At 40.1% G+C, this 22,167-nt stretch overlaps 1 protein-coding gene across 1 annotated transcript in view; it reads right to left on the bottom strand.

Annotated features, from left to right (window-relative positions):
- Positions 1-21,074, bottom strand: part of ACADL (acyl-CoA dehydrogenase long chain) — a 32,791-nt gene extending 11,717 nt beyond the window's left edge. Inside the window, exons 1-8 of the mRNA XM_054585702.1 lie at positions 20,943-21,074; positions 14,615-14,770; positions 12,033-12,170; positions 10,675-10,839; positions 7,406-7,472; positions 6,373-6,537; positions 5,593-5,694; positions 4,270-4,383 (exon numbers count right to left, since the gene is read on the bottom strand). Of these exons, the coding sequence (XP_054441677.1) occupies positions 4,270-4,383; positions 5,593-5,694; positions 6,373-6,537; positions 7,406-7,472; positions 10,675-10,839; positions 12,033-12,170; positions 14,615-14,770; positions 20,943-21,019 (984 nt within the window). The 5' untranslated portion in view covers positions 21,020-21,074. The remainder of the gene's footprint in view (positions 1-4,269; positions 4,384-5,592; positions 5,695-6,372; positions 6,538-7,405; positions 7,473-10,674; positions 10,840-12,032; positions 12,171-14,614; positions 14,771-20,942) is intronic.
- Between the last annotated feature and the right edge of the window lie 1,093 nt (positions 21,075-22,167).

Genomic DNA, 22,167 nt, shown 5'->3' with positions numbered 1-22,167 from the left:
GAATTCCATAAACACAGGAATTGTATATTTCCAAGGAGATGAAAAATACGACTATTTGGTTAATTTTTTACATTATTCAAAATAGATCTAAATGCATGAGCATTTAAAAAATATTTTTGGTGTGAAAGTGGTGGTATCTGGATTTCAGAAGCAAGTGCTGCTAATTCCACCATGGGTACCGCTGGGAAAGTCATGGGGTGATACCAAATAGCAGCACTCCCTTTATGTTGCCAGAAGCCTACAGCGTGGACTTCCAGAGTCATACCTATAAAATTCCATCTGGGCACACCACCTTTAGAAGGCAATCAATACATTTTTGCTCTGTGAAACAGGAAGGAATATGTCACATATGTCAGTATTTTTAAATGGGAGACTAAGGGCATCTTGAGTGAGACTACTAGTTTTCCTATGTTGGGAAATGCCCCACCTGGTTTCAGGGACTGTAGCCTTGATGCCAAGCAAGAGGACCCCAAGGCTGGAGCTAATCAAGAGGGCCTTGGGAAAACAGGCCACTAAGGAGATGAAACCTATACACTGGCAGGGGCTCAGCCCCTGCCCCCCTCACATCCCCTTGCTTGACCCTGTGATGGTTGGTGATCCATGATGGGTAAGTTTTTCTCATGCAGAGAAAATGACCTAAGACAGGCATTGGCCAGTATGGGTAGTAGGACAAGGACTTGGGGGAACACGGGGAAAGGGCAAAAAGGCCCGCATACCTCGGTTTGGTTTGGACCTGGCCAGAGTCCTCGTTCTACCTGAAAGTAGTCTCCTAATCTCTTGGTGGCTCCGCCCTGCCCGCCTGGCTCAGACTTGAAACAATACTAAAGGCAGGCACAGCCCTAAACTGGATTGGGTGGTTCCCGGAGATAATCAGGCCTAGAAGTAAATTTCTCTAAACATGCTTTGTTGGCTCAAAGTGGGAAGGAGATTTACATTATTCATAGACCCTGAGTGGGGCAGATCCCTTGTGTTCCTCCAATTGTTATCTATGTTCCCTATTTGTTTTCAGTAAACATAGCCTTTTGACTTTGATTGATGAGTTTTGTTGTAGACCCCTGTGCCTACGGTTCTCAATAAAAGCCTTTGGACCCGGGGGCTTGGGGCTTTTTCTCCGCTAGAGAGAACTCTTTTCCCTCTCCTGGCAAACAGAAATTTTCTGCGACAATTCATTTTGTTTGCCCCCATCCGTGACAACCCCGGCGGGACAGGCTCTGTAGGATCAGAGCCCTCGCTCCCACCTCCTCTGGCCCCAGACAGTAACCCTCAGATTCAGGAGCCCGGCACTCCCAGCCGTAGTCTTACGAAGTGATCTCTGAGTTACAGAACATTTAACAACACTGGCCTCCAGGGCTTACATCTGCAGTCTTTGTACCATCTTTCCCGACCTTTCTAAATGCCTGGGGGAAGAGGGCAGTTATTATGAATCGCTGATATGTGTGGAACAGTGATACATAAATGCAAGGGAATATAAAGTATAATATTTAGGGAAGTCAAATTGTGGGGGACAGTGAAGGCTGACGTTAAAAGCCAGGTTAAGCTCGTGGTAGGGCCACACTCCACCGCTCGTATCTGCAAGGCAGAGCAAGCTAGCAACTGGGGACAGCCCAGGGCGGGGGCTGGAGGAGTGAGGCGGGGCGGGTTGAGAATGGAGGAGATAACCGCAAGCTTCCGGTTGAAGACAGACTGCAACCTTTGCAGAAGGAAGTTTTATCGTGTAGATAGCCTGGGCACAGAGCATTCCATGCCCGCGGGATCCCTTAAGTCTGCAAAACTCTCTTTAGCTTTATCTAACCAACCCCTATAAAAAAAACGTGGAGACTGTGGTCATTGTCATTGTCTCTCCATCAAAGGACAATGTCCCATCTGGCCCCTGCTTTTCTCTAAATTGTCTTGTGTTGTGTCTTTGTGTTGTGTTGTCCTTTCTCAATCTCCAGTCGCTCCCACTCAGGGACTGCCACCCTGCGTGGGTCGCGGTAAGATCGTACTATTTTTTTAAATGTTTTCTTGGCTAAGTGTGTGCCTCATTTTATAATTCAGGACAATTGAATTTAGATTGGTTATATCGATAAGAAAGTTGGGATGTAAAGAAATTTTTTTTTTCAGAATGGGAAAAGTTAACTTGATGAATGTATAGGCAGCAAATAGGCCCTAAAAGACATGGAGTTGGTCCAGACCAGGAGCAAGGAGCTGATAAAAAAGCTCCCGTTGGTGGAACAAAATAGAGAAAGACATTATGTAAACGGAGGTGGGGCTAATTTAATGAATGCTTACTTCATTAATGAATGCCAGACAATAGTTTGAGCACTTCATGGGTGTTGCATCATCTAATCCTCACAGTAACTCCCTGAGGTGGTATTCACATCTTTCAAATAGGAAAATATTTCTGAGAGGGAAACTACAACTTGCCTAGACCACAGATATACAAGTAGCTGTGCTAGGATTTAAACCACAACTGAACTTAATTTCTACAATGCTGGTTCTAAAAAGTTGCTAAAGTGTTTCATCTCTCCTTTTCCCTTCACAAAGCCTTCAGCCAAGTCATTCTACTTAAAACTTTTCAAGTGGATTTCCAAACCCGGGTTTTTTTTTTTGCTGGTGAAATATTTCACCAATATGACGACTGCATTGTTTACAAACTGTTTGTTCATTAAAGGTGACACTAGACAGCCTAAAATTTGATTGGCATGTTTAATGATTATGGACATCGTATACTGAGTTCTTCTGAAAGTAGAACTTTCAGAACTTTCTCTGTGCCAGAACTTAGGCAGCTAAATCCATCTAGAAAAGCTGATATACAAAAAAGTAGATGGTCCCCCTATACATTCATGATCAATGACTTCATCTGGGTCCTCAATGCTGCTTCCAGACTTACCATGTTTTTCTAGTTAGTTCAATCTCTCATTCTGAAGAGGGGATCTCAAACACCCAATTAACATTCACAGCCAACTCAGGATGGAGTTGCCTGCCATCAGTACATCTTTACTCCATTTCCATTTGCTCCTCTACTCCCTCTATTCTGGCACCGCCCCCACACCAGTCCATTAACGGCTTTTACAAAAACACCTCCGTATCCTGACGTCCAGGGGGTACTCTTTTACCTTCCTCTTACTTTCCCTCCAAGCAGCTTTGGGTCCCACTTCCTTCGACTTGAAATTCTCTTTTCCTTCAGCCTCTGTGACCCTTGCCTGATTTGCTTTCTCCTTTTTAGGCGTTCATCCCCAGCTGCCTTTGTAGGCTTTTCCTTTCCGAGCCCACCTTTAAATTCTGTTGTTATTTTCCCCTTGGGATTCTGTCCTAGTGTAACGGGGCACATCCCAGGGCCCCCCCACCAAAGGGCATTTGTGACGGGGTCCAGAGATTGGGGTGTCCAAGAAAAATATATTCTCCCCACCCCAGGGCGGGCTGCTACGGGGGATGGGAGCCTTGAGCAGGGCCATTGAGAGTCATTTTGCATGTCAAAAACAGGATAGCTTCATTCCCCATATGCAAAGAGGATTATTTTGCATATCACCGAAGCTAATCAGGAAGGTTTAAAAGACTTAATACAGACTGTAACTGGGAGGTAGGAGACTGGGGCCCACAGGAGATACAAAGGGACACAGACTCTGGGGAATGGTGTGAAGACCAAGTGGGAAGAAAGAGGGGAGAAAGGACTCTTGCTAGTGGGCCCGGGAGAAGGTGCCACGTGGTTATGGATTAAGGGCTGGAGACCGCGGCGACGCAGTGGATGGTGCTGAGACCCGCGAGAGGCCTGCCGAGCTGAGCCCTGGACTTCTGTTCTTTTTCTTCCGAAGGACGGTACCCCTGACTGGCCTGACTGGCCTAATTGGGCAAAGGGGGGAAGGCAGGACTGTGTGTGCTGGTGATTGTTTTAAAGGGATTTTGATGTCTAAGAGCGACATTTAGCCATTAATCAAACCTGTTTAACTTCTGAATAGTTCCTTTCCTTTTCACCAAACTCTGCCGTTCAGAGCTATAATCCCAAGGGCGGTGGGAAAAAGGACCTACGACCGAGGGACACTGAGGAAGTGGGAGGGTCATTGTTTGGGTAATAGCCTCTGAGTACCCTCCCCCGCCACGGGTCCATTTGTTCGGTAACTCTAGGACCTGTTTGTGTCTCACTGTCTACCCTCTCTTCCTTGGGGATCTCACCCACTTCCACGGATTCTAACACCACCTCAATGAGATTTACTCCTTATTGATGTTTAGCCTAGACCGATTTCAGAAGGGTAAATTGATATCTAATATTAACCATGATGACAAGCTTACCTGTATCTGTGCAACTGTTTTCCCAAAAGCTTTTCTCTGTTTAACGTAGTCCTTGGTTTCTTCAAACATGAATTCACTGGCTGAAACTGCTATGTCAGCAATCATGATTCTTTCCTATAACCCAAAAATTAGGTCTTGAACATTATTCTAATTACACAAGTGATTTTCAAATGATTTCAATGATAATAAATCCCATAAATAATCTTACTAAAATTCCAATTAATTTATTTCTCTACTCTATAAAAAATGTTCCTACAGAGATTTCTAAGAATATTTTGATATGTCTGTAATAACACCCTAAAGTAAATCCTTTATGTTTACGATTGTCTAATTTACTAAATTCCCTCCTCTCTTGACTCATCTATGAGAAAAGGAATTCTGAAATTGTTAGTTTTTACTTACTGATCTCTGCAGAGCACATACCCTGCAATATCTATGGAAAACAACATTTTTAGGTACGTAGGTTAAATTCTGCCTATTAGAATAAAAGTATTCAGTTAGTTCAATTCCATCTTGCTGGCGATTTATATTCCATTTCTTTTTTAAAGATTTTATTTACTTAGTTTTAGAGAGAGGGGAATGGAGGGAGAAAGACGGAGAGAAAGACGATGTGCTCGTTCGTGCACGCTCCTAACCCAGGACCTATGGGTCCTGGCCCACAACCCAGGCATGTGCCCTGAGTGGGAATCGAAGTGGTGACCTTTTGATTTGCGGGAAAATACTCAACCCACTGAGTGAGCCTCGCCAGGCAGGGTTCATCTTCCATTTCTGTGCCAGTGTTCCTAGCCTTTGTCCCCAGCTTTATGTTTAGCCCATGCTGTGGCATTTTCTAGGCAGGTGCAGCCTCTTACGCTGGCATGTCCCAGGCTCAACGATTACTCAGCAACCACACTCCAAACACACAGATGTGAGGGCTCACCCTATGTGTTTAAAGTTATTTAGTCTGTACTTAACAGTTTTTCCCTTTGATTCCCGGGTACTATTTAAAAAAAAAAACAACAAAACAACCTGCCAGATGTTTTGGCTGATATTTCTTTACAGAAAGATAATAATTCTTGACTTGTGGTTCAGAAACTAAAATTGTTCCAAGAAGGAATCACAGAACTGAAATACCTATTTTCCTTACCCATAAGTTTTGACATATATCCTGGAGTTCAGTTATTTACTTATGTAGCCTACAACTATTTTTTTTTCTACAACTTTAAATTACAGTCAAATGATTGGCTATATCACAAGTTTTATATCCATGGATTTATATAGTTCTTTATAACTTTATTACAGTCTATTATCTAATCAAAAGGCAAAATCTTTAATACTTCTCACCTGCGGAAGCTCTTGCATGAGGTAATAGAAGCCCTTATTCTCTTCTCCAAGTAGAGCACTAGCTGGCAACCTTACATCTTCAAAGAATAATTCTGCAGTGTCCTAAAGGGACATACAATCAAGTACAACATTACTCATTGAAAGCTCACAAGAACCTACTGAAGAGATTATTTACATGTAAGAAAAAAAAAACGCCCCAAAACTGGGAGCCAAATTGGAGTAGTTAAATGAACACAACCAGTAAGGGGTAAACCAGGGATTCAAACTCAGGTTCATCTGATTCCAAAACTGGCTTTACCACTACATTATATTCTAGCTCCAATATTGTCCCGATTTGTAGGGACTGAGAACTAAGGATTTCTGATGCATATCAAGTAAAACTTTTTTTTTCTTTTTAGTTTTTAAAAAATTACTAGGTAGTTACCAAATAATATAAAAATACTTTGTTTTTATTTCATAATTTTCTTTAATCAAATTCAAAGAGGGATTATTATAATTTAATTTTGTCATTTCTAAAGCAGATATTTAAGATATCCTGATTCACTTCCATTGTTGACCACCAGAAAGAGATACAGTTGCATAAACAGTAGAATAAATCTCCATTATCATTTCTGAAAAGTATTTTTTTAGGAATTCAGCATTGGAAGGTATGACTGTTTTATGTAGTTTTATATCTCATATAAGGTATAATTGAGTACATTCAATTATGTGTAAACAATAACTTCTTAAACATTGAGTAAACTTAATTATTACCTGAATATGATTTATATTTTGACCTACCTGAGCTTTTAGTCCTATTTTATTTAGCTTTCGTCCCTTGACAAATCCTTTCATTCCATTTTCCACCAGAAAAAGGCTAATGCCATGAGCAGGAGAGCTAGCTTCATGATTTGTGATTGCTACTACGATCACAGCGTCACTTAGCCACCCATTAGTAATGAATACCTGAAAAACCCCAAGCATACTTGTGATGCTCCACGATAATCCAAGTCCATGCGCAAGTCATGACTAGGGGAAAGTATAGTCAAGAATATTAAACCAAACAATGCATACTTTATAACTCTCTCTCTATTTTATCCAAGTATCTGAAGTGTTAATTATTTATACATAAGGTTATTAAAGTGTAGAAGGAAAATAACCCAATGCTTCAAAGAATGAAGTCTACAGGCCTTACAGAAAATGAGTATCTTTTTTTTTAACACTCAGACAACAACAAATATACTTACTGAGTATATACCAGACACAATTTTAGATAAACCCCTCTACTATCAGTGATATTAGATTCTAAGGAGTATATATATATATATATATATATATATATATACTCTTTAGCTTTCCAGTTTGATCAGTGGGTTGATGTGACTTTCAGAAAGATTGAAGGGCCCTCAAATTCTATCAAAGATATCTTCCTCTCCTGAGATCTTTGGAAATTCTTCCTGATATTTACAAGAAAACATTTTCCCCAGTTTCTCATCAATGTCAAATTGATTAACTATTGTTTGTTGCATATTTGGACAATGAGCCTTAGCTTCACCTTTCCTGGTTTGATGAGGATTGTTTGGAATCTAAAATAACATTTTCTGTATTAGAGATGGGGCAAGCAAATGGAACATAGAAATGGAATAGATCTTATATAAAAGTTGCAAAATTCTAACTCTTGGTAAAACACAAAAACTCAGTTCCTGTGAACTCAAATAATCGCGGATCCTGTGCGAGTCTCCTTACACTTGGCAGTCACTGATCAGTAGTCTTTGAGACGCTGTTACCAGAGCATGACTGGAGAGAGGGGATCGGGAAGTCCCTCTTTACAAACCTTGCTGCCATTAAGAATCCAGTCACTCCCATCCTTTTTGGCATTTGTTCTTATTCCTTGCAAATCACTGGAATTGAAAAAAAGGATAAACATTTCATTATTTAATAAAAATTCAATTATGCCTATGTTGTTAGGTAAGTGTACATAGAATATGATCATTTGAACTGGTTACACCATGATAAAATTGATCTTTAGTATTAGGAATGTTCACCAAATGCAGGCGATATTCTATACAAAGGAGAAAATGATTTAATAAATATTTTATATCCTGGAATGAACATTTAAAAAAATACATTCTTTCAGTATTTCTCCATGGAAACAGATATACACATGTATGCATTACTATAAAAACGAAACCATACATATGATTTTGACCTAATACCCAATGTTTTTCTGTAAGATACATTTTATTAGCAGCATATTTTATTTTGTTTTATTAAATAAATTTATATTTATTTAAGTAAATGCATATTTATTTCATCCTATGGATTTATAATGATTTAAAAAAAAAATCTGTTGTTGAGGTAGTTCAAAATATCCTATAAAGACTAATCACCCCTGAGGATGGCAGGTGCCAATTCCTAGACACTGAAAGTGCTACCTTATATGGAAAATGGGTCTTGCAGTTGTTTAACTTGAGATGGGGAGGTTGTTTGGGATGGTCTAATGGGCCCTAAATGCAATCACAAATGTTCTTCTGAGAGTCAGAGAGCGAGACTACACAGACAAGAGGCAGGGCAGTGTAACCAAAGAAGCAGAGAGTGATGGGCTCGCAGGGCAAGGGATGCCTCAGCCACCAGGGGACAGAGGAGCAAGATGTGGATTCTCCTTACTCAAGGTTCACACGATCTCTATGTTTTTATACAGGTTATTATGATAGCCAAATAAGAAAATCAACATGAAAGCATATAAAATATTAATGTATTATACAAATATATATAATTATACATAATGGAATCCCCTACATATGTGGAAGGGAAAAAAGCCAGAGAAGCCCTGGATCTTTGCCAGCAAAATCAATCTTTTTCTCTGAAGGCCAAATCAAAGCAAGAAAATGGCGTGGCCAAGCCATCTCTGAAAGCAGGTGAAACGAACCACGTTCCATCTTCTTTATTCTTCCCCTCCCATAGGCTTTTTATTTTTCACTTTTTAAAATTTATTTATTTACTTTTAGAGAAAGAGGAAAGAAAGGGAGAGAAACATCACATCAATTGGTCGCCTCTTGCACGCCCCCAACCAGCTACCCAGCCTACAACCCAGGCATGCGCACTGACCAGGAATCAAACCACCAGCCCCTTGAACGGCAGCCCGGCGCTCAATCCACAGCACGGCGCCAGCCAGGGCCACATGCTTTTCCTTTCTTTCTCACTATAATTCCTCAAGTCTCTAATCATCTTCACATGCAACTTTTCTCCATTTTTGCATTCTTTTATCCACATGGCCCCTTTTCCTGTCCCTAAATATCGAACTGATTGGCTATCTTTCCCTTACTCTCACCAAACTTCCCCAAAAATCACCCTCTTTTTTCCCCCATTCTTATTCTCTTTTCTTTGTAATTACATAATTACGGATGAGGACAGAAAATTTAAACAAAAGTCAAGCAAGACTTTGTATGGATTAAGTTGGAAATACATCAAGATCCCTCATTGTTCTGTTGCCTCTAGGTCAGGGCTAACATGCAGTCGGATGGAACTGGTACGATGCATCAGAATACTGGGCTGTCACCCAGTTATCTTAGGGAACTGTCTTAAAAGCAAAGAAGATTAAATTTCTACCTCTTTTGGGTCACAGTTTTAGGCAAAAGAAGTAAGCAAAAACCTTTCACTTGGGCAAAATTTAAGCATCAATATTGGCCTGTAATTACAGGTTTGTATCTGGGAAAGATAAACACAATTTAAGCATATTGCCAAAGGACACTATGAATATTCAGACATTTTAAAATAGCACTACCAAAAGAGAAAATTTAAAACATTAGGGCCTGATGTTTGCAGAAACAAGTCTTAGATTTTTATTTTTAATTCTGCTTTGCCACATCTTTTAAATTCTTCCTCTTCATTGTCCGTTTCTTATTGACATGTAAGTTGCTGTTCTCTTTAACATAAACCATTTCGCTTACCGTGTTGGCTTGTCAACCGACTGTCCCTTCTCTATACTTCCTTTCACCACCCAACTCGGGAAAGGTCAGTCTGTATCCTCTACCTGTTTTCTCAATACTCGTATCACTCCTTCCAAAGTGACTTCTGCCCTTCCTCTCTGTTGAAATCACAATCAAATGATCACCGGTGGACTGCCACAATACTTTCTTAACCCCTGCGGCTTGACATGACTAATTCTTCACCCCAATCCTAGCACCTTTCCAAACTCGCTTCCATTTGTGCTCATGATGGAAATGTCTAGATTTCCTTCAAACTCAATCCTTCTGTCTTTTTTGCCACATTTTTGGGGGGTTATAATTTCAAGGGAAACACAATACCCAAGCTTTCCACCCTTTCTCTTTATTCCTTGAAATCTGGTTCTACCATGAGACATCCAGATATTCTTGAATAACTGGTTATTTTTCATCCATCAGATCTTATTGTAATTATAACCACTTTTCATAGGCTTTTTTCAGCAGTCATATCTAAATTTGTTTTTCCCCTTCCCTACCAAACACACATGCACCATTAGCCTCTCTCTGACAGAGTACCTTGTTTTCTTCATAGTGCTTATCACCATTTATAATTGTGGATATATTTGTTTGTTTCTTATTCTCCTTAATAAGTGCGTAGGTTGCATCTGTTTTGCTCACCTCTGTCTGTATACATGGCACACTGAAGGGTCTTACTAAGTAATTGTCAAATGACTGAATAAACAAACATTCATTTTTATGAATGGCTTTTAAAACCTACTGCCTCTCCAGCATGTCTCCAGCATTCCAAATCCATATTTTAACAGCCTGCCAAACATTACCATGTGCATGTTACACCGCATTTAAAATTCATCATGCCCAAAATTCAACTCATATCTTACTCTTTTTATTTGCATTACCCTGTGTAAATAAGATCTCAAATACAGCAGGTATTACAATCTGCTTTATTGCTATTTCTATATAAGGACTTATTTTCTCATTGGAGTTTGAAGCTCCTTGAAGGTGTGAATTATGCCGTGTTCATCTTTGTATTCCACCTAGCATACTGCTCATAGTTTTGTATAAAGCAAGTACTGAGAAAAATATTTGCTGGTAGAGCATTGCTTCCTTGTCTCCAAAAACCAATGGAATGTTCATTTACCTTCCAGCCCCAGGCTCGGTCATTGCTATGGCACCAATACATTTTCCTGCAGTCATCTGGGGGATGAAGCGCTTAATCTGTTCTTCTGAGCCATAATTTGCAATATAGGGCATGGCAATATCTGAGTGAAGAGTAAAACCTGGGCCTGTACAATTTGAATAGGCCCTCGGTGGGGGGGGAAAAAGAAAATTTAAAGCATAAAATAGCTATCTTGTTCTGTTTTTAGTTTCTTAGATTTTCAATTAAAAAAACAACAAAATATTAAAGGTCTTAGTGTTACAATAGCATGTCTCCCCCCAAACCTATAAGCTTCCTGAAGGTTTTCTCACTTAGTTTTTACTATTCTTTTACTTTCATGTTCTAACATAATAACAGTACTCTAATAAAGTTGGATGAAAACTTAGTAAATTAAAAGATAAAACATTTAAAAATATTAATCAACTACAACTGTATTACCCTAACACAGCAACTATTTTCATTTTGGCAAATTACCTTTACCATAGCAATCTATTCTAATATAGCTGTAGTCATGGCATGAATTTTGCACTTAGCTGTCTTCTTTTACAATTATATGAAAAAATCCAATGTTTTTACATAGTTGTCAATAATAATCTTAAACACTTACAAAATATTACAAATTGTTTATGTACTATAATTCACCTTTTCATTCTCCCACTGCCAGACATTTAGATTGCTTCCAAATTTGGGGATTGTGATCTAACATGATATCTATATTTTTGATCCCTGAAACATTTATTGTTCTACTTTATAATGTCACCATAAAGCGTTCAGGAGTATGTCATTTCCACTGCAAACTTGTCAGCACTGGGTATTATGATTTTTCATTTTCCTTACTTTTTTGTAGGTAATCAAAGTGATATTTCAGTTAATTTAATTTGCAGTTGATTGGTAGTAAGGATGAACTTTTTCATCGAAAAAACCTACCAACATTTCTTTTTTGCTGACTTGGTTTAAATCTTTTGCCCATTTATCAACTAAAATCTTTATTTGTTCTTATATTTTAAACTTTTAGTATATTTAATGGAAATATTTTTCCCACTCTTCTATTTTCTTTCACATATCTTTTTAAAAGAGAGCAAAATAACCAAATGGGTCAATTAGAAATAAAACTGTCTCTTTAATTTTCAATGGCACCTGTTTAAACACCTTAAAATGGGATTTTCCTACCTTCCTTCATTTAAAAAATGCACAAGAGTATATGGGTGATAGAAACCTTCACATTTTACACTGAATTTTCAATGTCATAAAAAGATTAGAAAGCATTATTTATGATCACCTTAGAAAGGTGAACAGTGTGCTTACAAACAAGACTCATCTTCCAATGTCCCCATACTTACTGCTCCTCCCAAACAACAGCTGCTGAGTAAATGTCCCCGCCAATACCGCCATGACGCTCTGCAATATTGACACCGAGCAGTCCTTGTTTTCCAGCTTTTTCCCAAAGCTCCCTACTCACTTCTCCAGCTTTCTCCCATCTGCAAATAGCAAACAGTTTAAAATCAGAAAAGGTGTGTTCATAGCACTTTTAAAATCGACAACTGAAATTCATGAATAACTTTATGCAGAAGTACACTTTTAATTCCAGGCAATTGTTTTTGACATCATCAGTACCCTTCTGTTTGCATCGGGCCATTTTATTATCTCTTACTTCACATTTACCACTTGCGCCCCCTGTTCTCCCTCCTTTCTATTTGCTGGACCCTCAAATTGCATCCACTGACATTCATGGCTGTGGTATCAGCTGAAATCTTAGGCAGCAAGCATAGTTGTGTCATATAGTTGTGGAATTTGCCCAACCTGTTCTGTAAAGACAATTGCTGTCTGCTTATTTCCTTAAAGTGCTGAACTTATGGGATAAGCATATACAAAGAGACTGACAAGAGCAGCCACCATTATTGCAGTTTAAGTAGGAACAACAGAAGAGGTGTGTCTTTAGGCACAGCTCTGTCAGATGAACTTCTGAAAAGATTATGTGTGTGGGTAAGAGTGCACCTGTCGTCCTTTAAAAATGTCATGATGAAGAGAGAGATGGCTAGCTGGAATTAGTTAGAGAATCTGAGGATTTTTTTGAAGTGGTAGCTGGGTATAGTTAGTAAAATGTGTGGTATTTGAAAGTAGTGATTAAAAGTAAATACAGATACTTCAAGGAATTTTAAAGAGTTTGATTATCATGTGTTGTTTTTGTGTGTTTAGTATACTGTCTGAAGTAGCTTTGAAAATAATTTTATTATCAACTCCAATTTGTCCACTTTTATCATTTTTACTTGAAGTTCTCACCAATATTCCAGAAAAAAGTAAATAAATGAACAAAAAATTCTCTTAGAATGAAGTATACTACATTTCTTGTCTTTAAGAAGCTTGTTGCTTTTTATCAAAGACTAGTATATGGCATCAGAATTTAGCTAGCTTTTGGTCAGTCTTACCAAGAAGTATTAATAAAAACTTAATTGAAAGCTATTTCTAAATAATTTTTGAAAACGATTCTAATTGTAGGAAAGTACTGGCATTGAGTAAATTTTGGAAATATGGCAAAAATCCTATTTTAATAAAAATGACAATTTTTGGTCAATAGAGCTGGTGATCATTAATTAATTAATTAATCAATCTCATCCAGTAATAAAAACAATACTTTAAGGTAGCCAGTTGCCTACCAAGATTTGCAGTATGCTGCTGTTTTGAGCTTTTATGTATTTTAATTCATTCATGAAGCAGGAAAAGAATATGGAATTGACTAATATTTTATTGCCACTTAACCAGTTTTCAAAAGTCTTATTCTTAGATCAATTTGTAGGTTTTCAAATTTTTTAAATTCAGGTACAACTGATATATGATAGTACATTAGTTTCAGGTGTAGAACATAATAATTCATTATTTATATATATTGCAAAATGATTACCACAGTAAGTCTAGTTAACATTTGTCCCAATACATAGTCACAATTTTTTTTTCTTGTTATGAGAGATTTTAAGATCAACTTTCAAATATGCAATACACTAGTGTTACTGTAGGTAGCAGCTAGGAATGAGAGGCTGGAGGGAAAATAAAGCAGGGTGCCTGCCATTACAATCTAACAAAAAACTTAAAACAGGAGGCTGGAGGCGAAAGGGAGACTTGTCTCATTCACTGACCTAGCAGTCCTGAGCCTGGTTTGGTAAGATCGCCAGGCATTCTGAACATCAGAAGCAAAACCACGATAGTGCAGGAGGAGGGGAGCCCTTGAAATTCTGTGTGTATTCATCTCCACTAGCTGGGAAAGAAAGCCTTTGTGACGGTGTATTAATCCCAAGATCTGGAGAAGAAGAGGAGGAGGAGGGACCTAAAAGCCAACTAAAGTATATAACCTCTGAACCCCAATAGTTGATGCACTCGGATTAGCTGGGTGCCTGCTTGTAGCCAGGTGCTCAAGTGTACAGAACAAACTTACCAACAACTTTACTAACAACTTTATTTCCTCTATACATAGGGCATTCTGACTAGCTGAGTGCTTGCCTATGTTTCGTAAATAAACTTGCTATCTCATTTCCACTTTCCATGTTTGTCTCTCGCTTGAATTTGTCTCTTGTGAGAGAGGCAAGAACCGAGAAACAAGCTGGGGTAAGGGGAGCTCCCCAGCACCAGTAGTATTAACTATAGTCACCATGCTGTACCTCACAACCCCATGCCTTATTTATTTTATAAGTGGAAATTTTTACTTTTTGACCCCCTTCATATTTTTTAATTGTATATTTTAAATTTCATTTACAAGCTTTGAACTGGCTTAGAAATCTTGTAACCTTACAGTATTATTTTGAAGGCAGTAAAAAAGTTTATAAAGAACTGAACTCAATATTTTTTCCATAGAACATTCCACAGCATTCTACAGAATAGTCCTTATTGTATTCTTAGCGTGTATTATTTTAAAGAAAAATGTGCCACTTACTCTGCGTGGTATGGAATCACTTCTTCTTGAAAAAACTTCCTTACGCTTTCCCGGAAAATGTCATGCTCTGAAGAGAAAATTCTCCTAGTTCCTATTTCTGTTAATTTTTTAGCAGAAGGAGTTTCAAGGCGTTGTTCCCCTCCAGAATGAGAACATCTTAAAAATATATACACATACATTAAGAAAATTACATGAATTGTTCTTCTTCCTACCAAAATTAATGTCACTGAACAACATGGAAAAATCTTGACTTTTTTCTTCAGAGACACTTTAGAGGCAGACAGAAAGAATCTGAAATTTGACAAACCTGTTCCAGTTTGAGCATCACCACTTTTGATAGGATCTACCTTACCTGGATGAGATTAAGAAGAAATTTACCCTTTTTTAATGATCTTTTCATTTCCAAATCCATAAAAAGGAAATCATACCTGGAACTAACCATAAGTGTGAGTTAAGGTAAAATAGTGTAAACGTGATTGAATATAACTAATCTAGTGGTCAAAGTTCTATATTTTGTATCAGATTAAAGTGCAATATTAACCCCATGCTTTTAATCAACTCTGTGTTTTCCCTCTGGCCAAGTTCCTGCTACAGTTGAAACAACCTTCTCCTGGAATGAGGAGCACACACTGACAATGAGCCACAGAGGACACAAGATAATATTAGAATGAGAAGAATGAGCCCAAGTGGGAACTGCATGACTCTGTTTCAGCCACTTCCCCTCACTTCCAATTCCGTTTCTCAAGAGAAACTGCTTATCTACACTCTCCCCTAGGAATTCCCACCAATTCCCTGTAAGAATCGCTGGCTTGACCAGAGATGGGAAGGTGGTTTTTGAGGCATGACCCTGCCATCTTCTCAGGTAGCCAACAACTGAAATAAAACTACCTTCCTTCCCATCAGCACCTGTCCTGAGTTTGGCTTTCGTGGAGACAGGCAGCCGAGCCTGCGGGTTGTTTATCCTCAATGATATAGATTAAATTATGTAAAATTCAAATATTATAATAAAATAATACTGTTAAGTCTTCATGTCATGTAAAATGTTTACAATACTGCGACCTCCAAATTAATATTTTATCCACAATAATAATACAATTTCAAATAGCAGGTGTATAAGATATAAACTATGTTGATGCTATCATTACATTATAGAGCCAATTTGGGTGTAAATCTAAATCAAAGTGCCCACCAATCTTTATAAGGATTATTATGGAATTACTCAAGATTTTCAGAAACTGACCCTTCCCTCGCCCTTCCCCTTTACTGAGCTTAAAGTGAGGCTGCTATGTAGTTCCTTAGTTTAATGGTCTTCAGACTTTTTCCCCAGGGTACTCTTAAAAAGATTTTGAAAATATATGTATCACTTTGTACATTTTCAAGCTCACATCAAAAAAACATTTAATCATATGTTCAAATATTGCCAAAGAATGTTTTTCTGTTTTGGGTTTCTCTCTTTCTTAGTTGGACCTTGCTTTTTCGTTTTGTCTGGAAAAGACACAGTCTTGTTTATTGGCGATTACCTCATTTTGATCTTTTTTTCTCCCTAAAATGGATGATTTTGTTCTAGTTTATGTATCTTTTCTTAATGCTATAGACTGACTTGTGTCCTCACCCAAATTCCTTTGTTAAAGCTCTAACTCACAATGTGACTGTATTTAGAGATAGGCTTTATCGCTACCTGAGGAGGTAATTGTTGTTAAAAGAAGCCATTACAGAGGGGTCTTAATCCAAAAGGATGGATGGCCTCCTGAGAAGGAGAAAAGAAATCTCTCTCTCTCCCTGTGCAAAAGCACCAAGGGAAGGCCATATGAGGACATAGGGAGAAGGCAACCATCTACAAGCCAGGAAGAGAGTCCTCACCAGGAAATGAAATTGACCAGCATCTTGATCTTGAACTATTCAGCCTGTAGAATTATGAGAAATAAATTGCTGTTGTGTAAGCCATCCAGTCTATTGTATTTTTTTATGGCAGTCTGAGCTACTCCACTTAATATACACTTTGTGTCATTTTGTTTTACATTTGTCTTTTATATGCTTGTTTTAGTTGAGTTTTAATTTAACCTCAGATGCCTTTTAAGCGGTAACCTTTAATTGTAAACATTTAATACTATAATTTCTACACTCATTTTGCTTTTTGTCTTTATTTTTAAAAAAAAGTTCTGGTTGCTACTTGTCATCAAAATTACTTTGAATGTCTTATTCATTTATTTAGTCAACAAATACTTTCTCAGTGCCTATTACGGGTTAGACTGAATAATAGTAATAGTAATGATCAATGACTTTAAAACAGCAAATTATATAATATATCAGAAGGTACTAAGTGTTACAGTAAAGGAAAGTAGAGCAGGGATCAGACTGTGTCTGTCTGGAACAAGGCAGGAAAATGGTGGCAGTACGAAAGTGCAGCCAGGTTTGGTTAAATTGGGAAAATGGGATTTGAGCAAATATTTAAAGATGCTGGAGTTAGCCAAGCAGACTGCAGGTATACAAGAATGTTAGGCCAAGAATAAAACTATGGGAAAGGCTGTGAGGCAAGAGGTATCTGATGTTTTCTAGGGAGAGCAAGGGGGCCAAGTGTGGATGGAGTGAGTAGAGTGAGAAGAAGAGCTGTAGTTGAGGTAAGATGTAATGGGACCGGGACAGGTAGAATCCTTGAAGACCACTGCCATGTTGCATCGAATAGACTAAAAGTACTTTTTCATAATCAAAACAATTGGTTCCAATTTCTTGCTAGTAGAAATAAAACTAATGAACCCATTTGTCCATACAGGTTTTCCATAGTTGGGATTTCCTCCCAGAGGGAACAACGTGCTGAGGCTAAGAAACTGGTATTGTAAGACACTGAATCATTTGTCAAAATAATTAGTAAATAAAAGAGCAGAATTTACATTCAAGTCTGCCTGGATCTTAAAATTTTTATTTCCCATGTTATGTTAAGGAAATCCTTGGAATATTTCTAAGCAAAATACACCAGTACACAGGAAAGTGAAAGAAGTGTCAGAAAGAAGAAAGACTTTCAATTCAGTCAAAAGGGTTCCAGAGATGATACGCAGAGGGTATAAAAGCAAAACATTTGGTGGCAAGTTTGTTGGAACACCCGTTTCTTAAAGATCAAGGAACACGTACTAAATAAACTGGCCCCCTTTCTCCCTTTAAAGGCCAGGGAATCTATATTGAATAAATTGGCTGTTGTTTTCCTAAGCCTAGGCTCTAATTCTTATTAAACCTCACTTACATGATAAAAGGGAAGCAGACTCCTGTTCTGGCAGCATTTGGGAGCTACATACACACACACACAATCTCAGTTGGTATGAAATGAGATTCTCAGATTTTATCTCAGACCTACTGAATCAGATCTTGTATTTCCCTAAAGTGATTAATTCGTATGCACATTAAAGTTCAAGAAGCTTATTTTAATAAAAAGCAAAATCCCTGACCCATTCAGAGGGCCCCTGAGGTCCTTTTCCCAACATTCCCTGTATGGGAAATTTCCTTCCTATACTTCCACCAAAATAACTATAATAGACTTAATGCACAAGCAGATATGAGACTTGATCTGTCTTCTATTTAGTTGGACATTAAGGGATCTGCAAAAGTGTTAGACAATGTCATTCGTCTCATTTTTTGGGGAGGGCGGTGGGAATTTTTCATAAAAATGTTAACGGGTTTATTTTTGTTACTTTTAAATGAACTAAGTATTTGTAAAATTTCTCAGTTTTGTCTATTGATATTGATAGATACAACCCACATAAACAGATAGATGATCTTTGAGATTCTCTGTTTTCAAGAGCATAATGGAGTCCTGATGTTACCAGAAAGGAGGCAGGCTCGGAGCGGAGCAGATCTACCTAGGGCCCGCTGGTAGAGTGTGTGTGTTCTTGCCATTGTGTAAGAAAGATTTCACAATACGAGTGTAGGTGATTGAAAGCTGGGGACAGTGAAACAAAGAAGGGCGTAAGATAGAAGTGCGGAGAGCAGGACCAATAAAATGGCTTTGTTCCGACCAAGATAGCATACAGTATATAAAACAAAGGGGAGTCACTTACGTCAACTAAAATGGCTGTTAGTCACTCATGATACTTTGGTTTAAGAGGAAAATTACCTAAGTCAGAGTAAACACATCTGGCAAGGAGATACACTTAAGATTATCTGCACATGAGGTCAGAACAGCCAGGTCTGCAGAGCGGGAACACCCACAGTCTCCTGGGGAAATTCCCCACTTGGCATCAGGGCTGCCAAGACATTTATCGCAAAGACCCAGAAGGGTGGAGCATGCCACTTTTGAGGTATAACTGAGGCAGGCTCCAGACCACTGCGGAGACAGCTGAGCTCCACACACCAGAGTGCTGCTCCACGCCACGCCCATCTCCCTGGGCGTCAGCTTCCAGGGGCTCTGCCCTGCTGGACTGGGTACTTCATCTGCCCTGCTGCCCACCTGGCTCTGAGATCCTTCCTTGCAAGATGCTGACAACTCCCTTGCCCTCTGTGCTGTCTCCAGGACGGACCTGCAGAATGAGTCTCTGGGGTTCGTTATCCCTCGTTGATTGCTGTGTGTGTGTTACATTTCCCTTAGATTGTTAGTGTGAGTAGGATATTCATGTATGTTGATTCTCTACTTTGAGTGAACCTGCATGCAATAAAAGCTGAGCAAATAGCATAGGTACTGTATGCGACTCCTCTCTAATTCCTTGGTGCTGGCCTGCTCGGCAGGCAGCCCGCTGAGCAGTTGCCCAGCTGACTTGTAGGAAAGACTGTATCACGAACGTACACCTGTGACAAGAAGCAACAGGAGAGAGGCTAGGCAGGGCTGTTTTGTCTCTCTAGAAGTGTTTTAAGGAAAGAAATGATCATAGGAAGGGCTGTATCAGCTCACTGAAGAGTCAGAGAAAAGGGAGCCTTGGAGACAGGTTCAGGGGGTGAGCCCAGGATGAATAGATGCTACCCACTGTCCTGATTGCAAGTCTCCTGGGAACCTTTAGAATTTAGGAGAGGTACACCTGAAAGGGAAGAAGAGTGGGAAGGGAAAGGTGCAGGCATGCTCCCCGGAAGGAGAGCTTGGGCTGAGTCCTTTGTTTTGAGGTTTTTGAAGACTGGGAGTTTAGGGAAGGTCTTTGATAAGGATCTCAAGAGACTATTTTTCAGCTTTTCCAAGTGTGCCTTTCCATAGTCATAGTCTCCACTGACTGGTCAGCGCCAGGGCAGAGGGTCTAAACCACATGACCAGGACAGCAATGTACAGGTAGTGGAAAGGCCACCCTGGATGTGTGTGGGAAGTGGCGGGAGGTGGATGCCAGTTTTGCCTATTGTTAGGCACCCTGGTCTTTCCACCATGGTCACCTGTAAACTCATCTGGCTGTAAACTGCTCCGTCAGTTTGTTTAGCTATCTCAGTTTCCCCATTCCACTCGCCCAGGAATTTTCCTAGCTTCTTACTAACCCGCCTCTCTGAATTAAAAATATTTGAGGATCACGGTCTTACGAAGTTCTCAGGAAGAGCTCAGAAAAGTGCATGTATCCTATAGTCAAGTTACTTTCTTGTTGAAGCCATTCCTACTCTCCTCAAAAATAGCAGGCATTTGTCTTCCAGGTCCCTAAGCATCTTAGACTATAGCAATGCTCTAAGGAGCTAGCTTATCTGTCCTGTTACCCTCATTAATAGCGAATCTTCCCTGATTCCAGTTTATTCAATGAATGGATTTTATGTGTCAGACTGACATCTGAAGATCTGATCTTATAAACACTACCTTAACAGTCACTGAGCCACTTAGAAACTGTCTCCACAAATTCCTCTGCGTTTTATTAATTAAAGCATTTGCTCGTAAATCTCAAGTTAATGTCCTTGTCTGATGGGGTCGGGCCAGGTCTCTCCTGTCCCAGAGTGTCTTCTGGGAGACACATCTCCAGGCCCGTGCTGGTGCTTTCTCCAGATCTGCGAGCCAGTGGGAATCTCGCCCCCTGGCTGCCGAGGGTTGCTGTCTTCAGCCGTAGTTCTCGGGTCAAAGGCAGCTCGAGCTTCCCGTCCAGGGGGGGGTCACCCAACTCCTGCTTTCGGTGTCCGCCGCAGAACCCGACCGGCTGGAGTGGAGCCGAAGAGATAAGGTTTGGGAACCGCCCCCCCCCCCTTCCGGCTTTCCTTTGGTCCAAGTGGCTCCCACCCGGTCCCAGACCCTTACGCACCTTCTCGATCCCCAAAGCCGAGCCCCAGCCCCGGGCTGCAGCTGCCACCCCTCGCATAGGCGCCGCTGGTTCCAAGACCTGGGAAGGGTGTGTGTCGCGCCCAGGCATGGCAGCTTTCTCGGCCAGGACAGCTGGGGCCGGCGGGCACTCACCTCGAGGACCGCGGCGGACACGGTGCACACCAGCCTCCCCACAATCGTAGGGACCCGCGGAGGAGGCGTGAAGCCATGGCTGGGACAACGAAGAGAGATAGGGGCGAAGAATTTGAGTTATTGGTGACTCGGGGGCGGGACAGCCGGTGGGCGGGCTGTCCAAGGGATCGTCCAATTATGCAATCCCTCCTGGAAAACGTTAGGCTACGCTCCCCGCGTGCCCCGCGGAGCTGGAGCCTGCAGCCAAAATGCCCAAGGCCTGCCCGCCTGAAATGTTGCCGAGGCTTGCAACACGTCCCTCTTTAGAGTCTTACGGGATTAAAACAGAACCCTTTGTTCAAAATGGACCCAAACACAAACCCACAAAAAGTTTTTTCTTTTTTTGACATTGGAAATTGACTTACGATCTTCAAAGAGTTGTGCCGTTATTTTTTTTTTTTTCTGGCAAAAATTAGTGACCAATTCCTGGAAAAGAATTAAAATACATTCAGTATGCAAATAAAACTCTTCAGTTCCCCAATATTTCATTTTGAATTCATGTCTTGCTATATTCTGTTTGCTCAAGTCATCGAATGCTGTCATAATTTACCTTTCAGTTGAATGAGGTCTGAGCTATTGAAATTTATGAATTTTTTTTTTTGGTGCTAGAATATCTCTGAAAGTTTTGAACTTCAGAGTTTGCAGAGTGAATCTTGAGGACTTTAAGGCCATTCTAATAATTGAGGACAACTGTCAAGAGTTTGAAAGGGTGCAAGTGAAAAAGAGATTTTGTGTTAGAAATTAAGAACTAACAACTAACAACCCAGAATATAAAGAAGTTAAAAAAGAGAATGAAAACACTATGGGCTGGCCGAAGCTGGAGCCTGGATCCCCTGCACGGAGACTGTCCTGTGAGTCTCTGCTGGAAGGTCAGCGAATTCCTGACAGGGAAACTTGGGGACTATGGTCTCTTTAGAGGTGTTTGGGTGAGAGAACCAGCTGTAGGTCTTGGGGATGGCCTGAAAGGTGGCCTTGGCAAAGTTGTTCAGAGTGGCAGCCTCTTTCATACCAGTTGCCCTCAGCAGGTTTTTGGGCCAAGGGGCCCAGTAATATCAGGGCGACTGGGAGCAGGGATGAGGCACAGAGCTGCAATGGCCTCTCCCCTTGCGAGGGACGGTACAGGGCACGGGGATCTTGATCCCCAGTAGCCTTGCCACCCTGCATCTGTGGACATGGGAACCCCAAC

The sequence above is a fragment of the Pteronotus mesoamericanus genome, unplaced genomic scaffold (genome assembly GCF_021234165.1).
Source record: "Pteronotus mesoamericanus isolate MK-2021 breed Mesoamerican mustached bat unplaced genomic scaffold, CSHL_Meso_final contig_90, whole genome shotgun sequence".
NCBI classification, from domain to species: domain Eukaryota; kingdom Metazoa; phylum Chordata; class Mammalia; order Chiroptera; family Mormoopidae; genus Pteronotus; species Pteronotus mesoamericanus.
The sequence above is the reverse complement of the archived record's forward strand: the minus strand, read 5'-3'. Positions and strand labels throughout refer to the sequence as shown.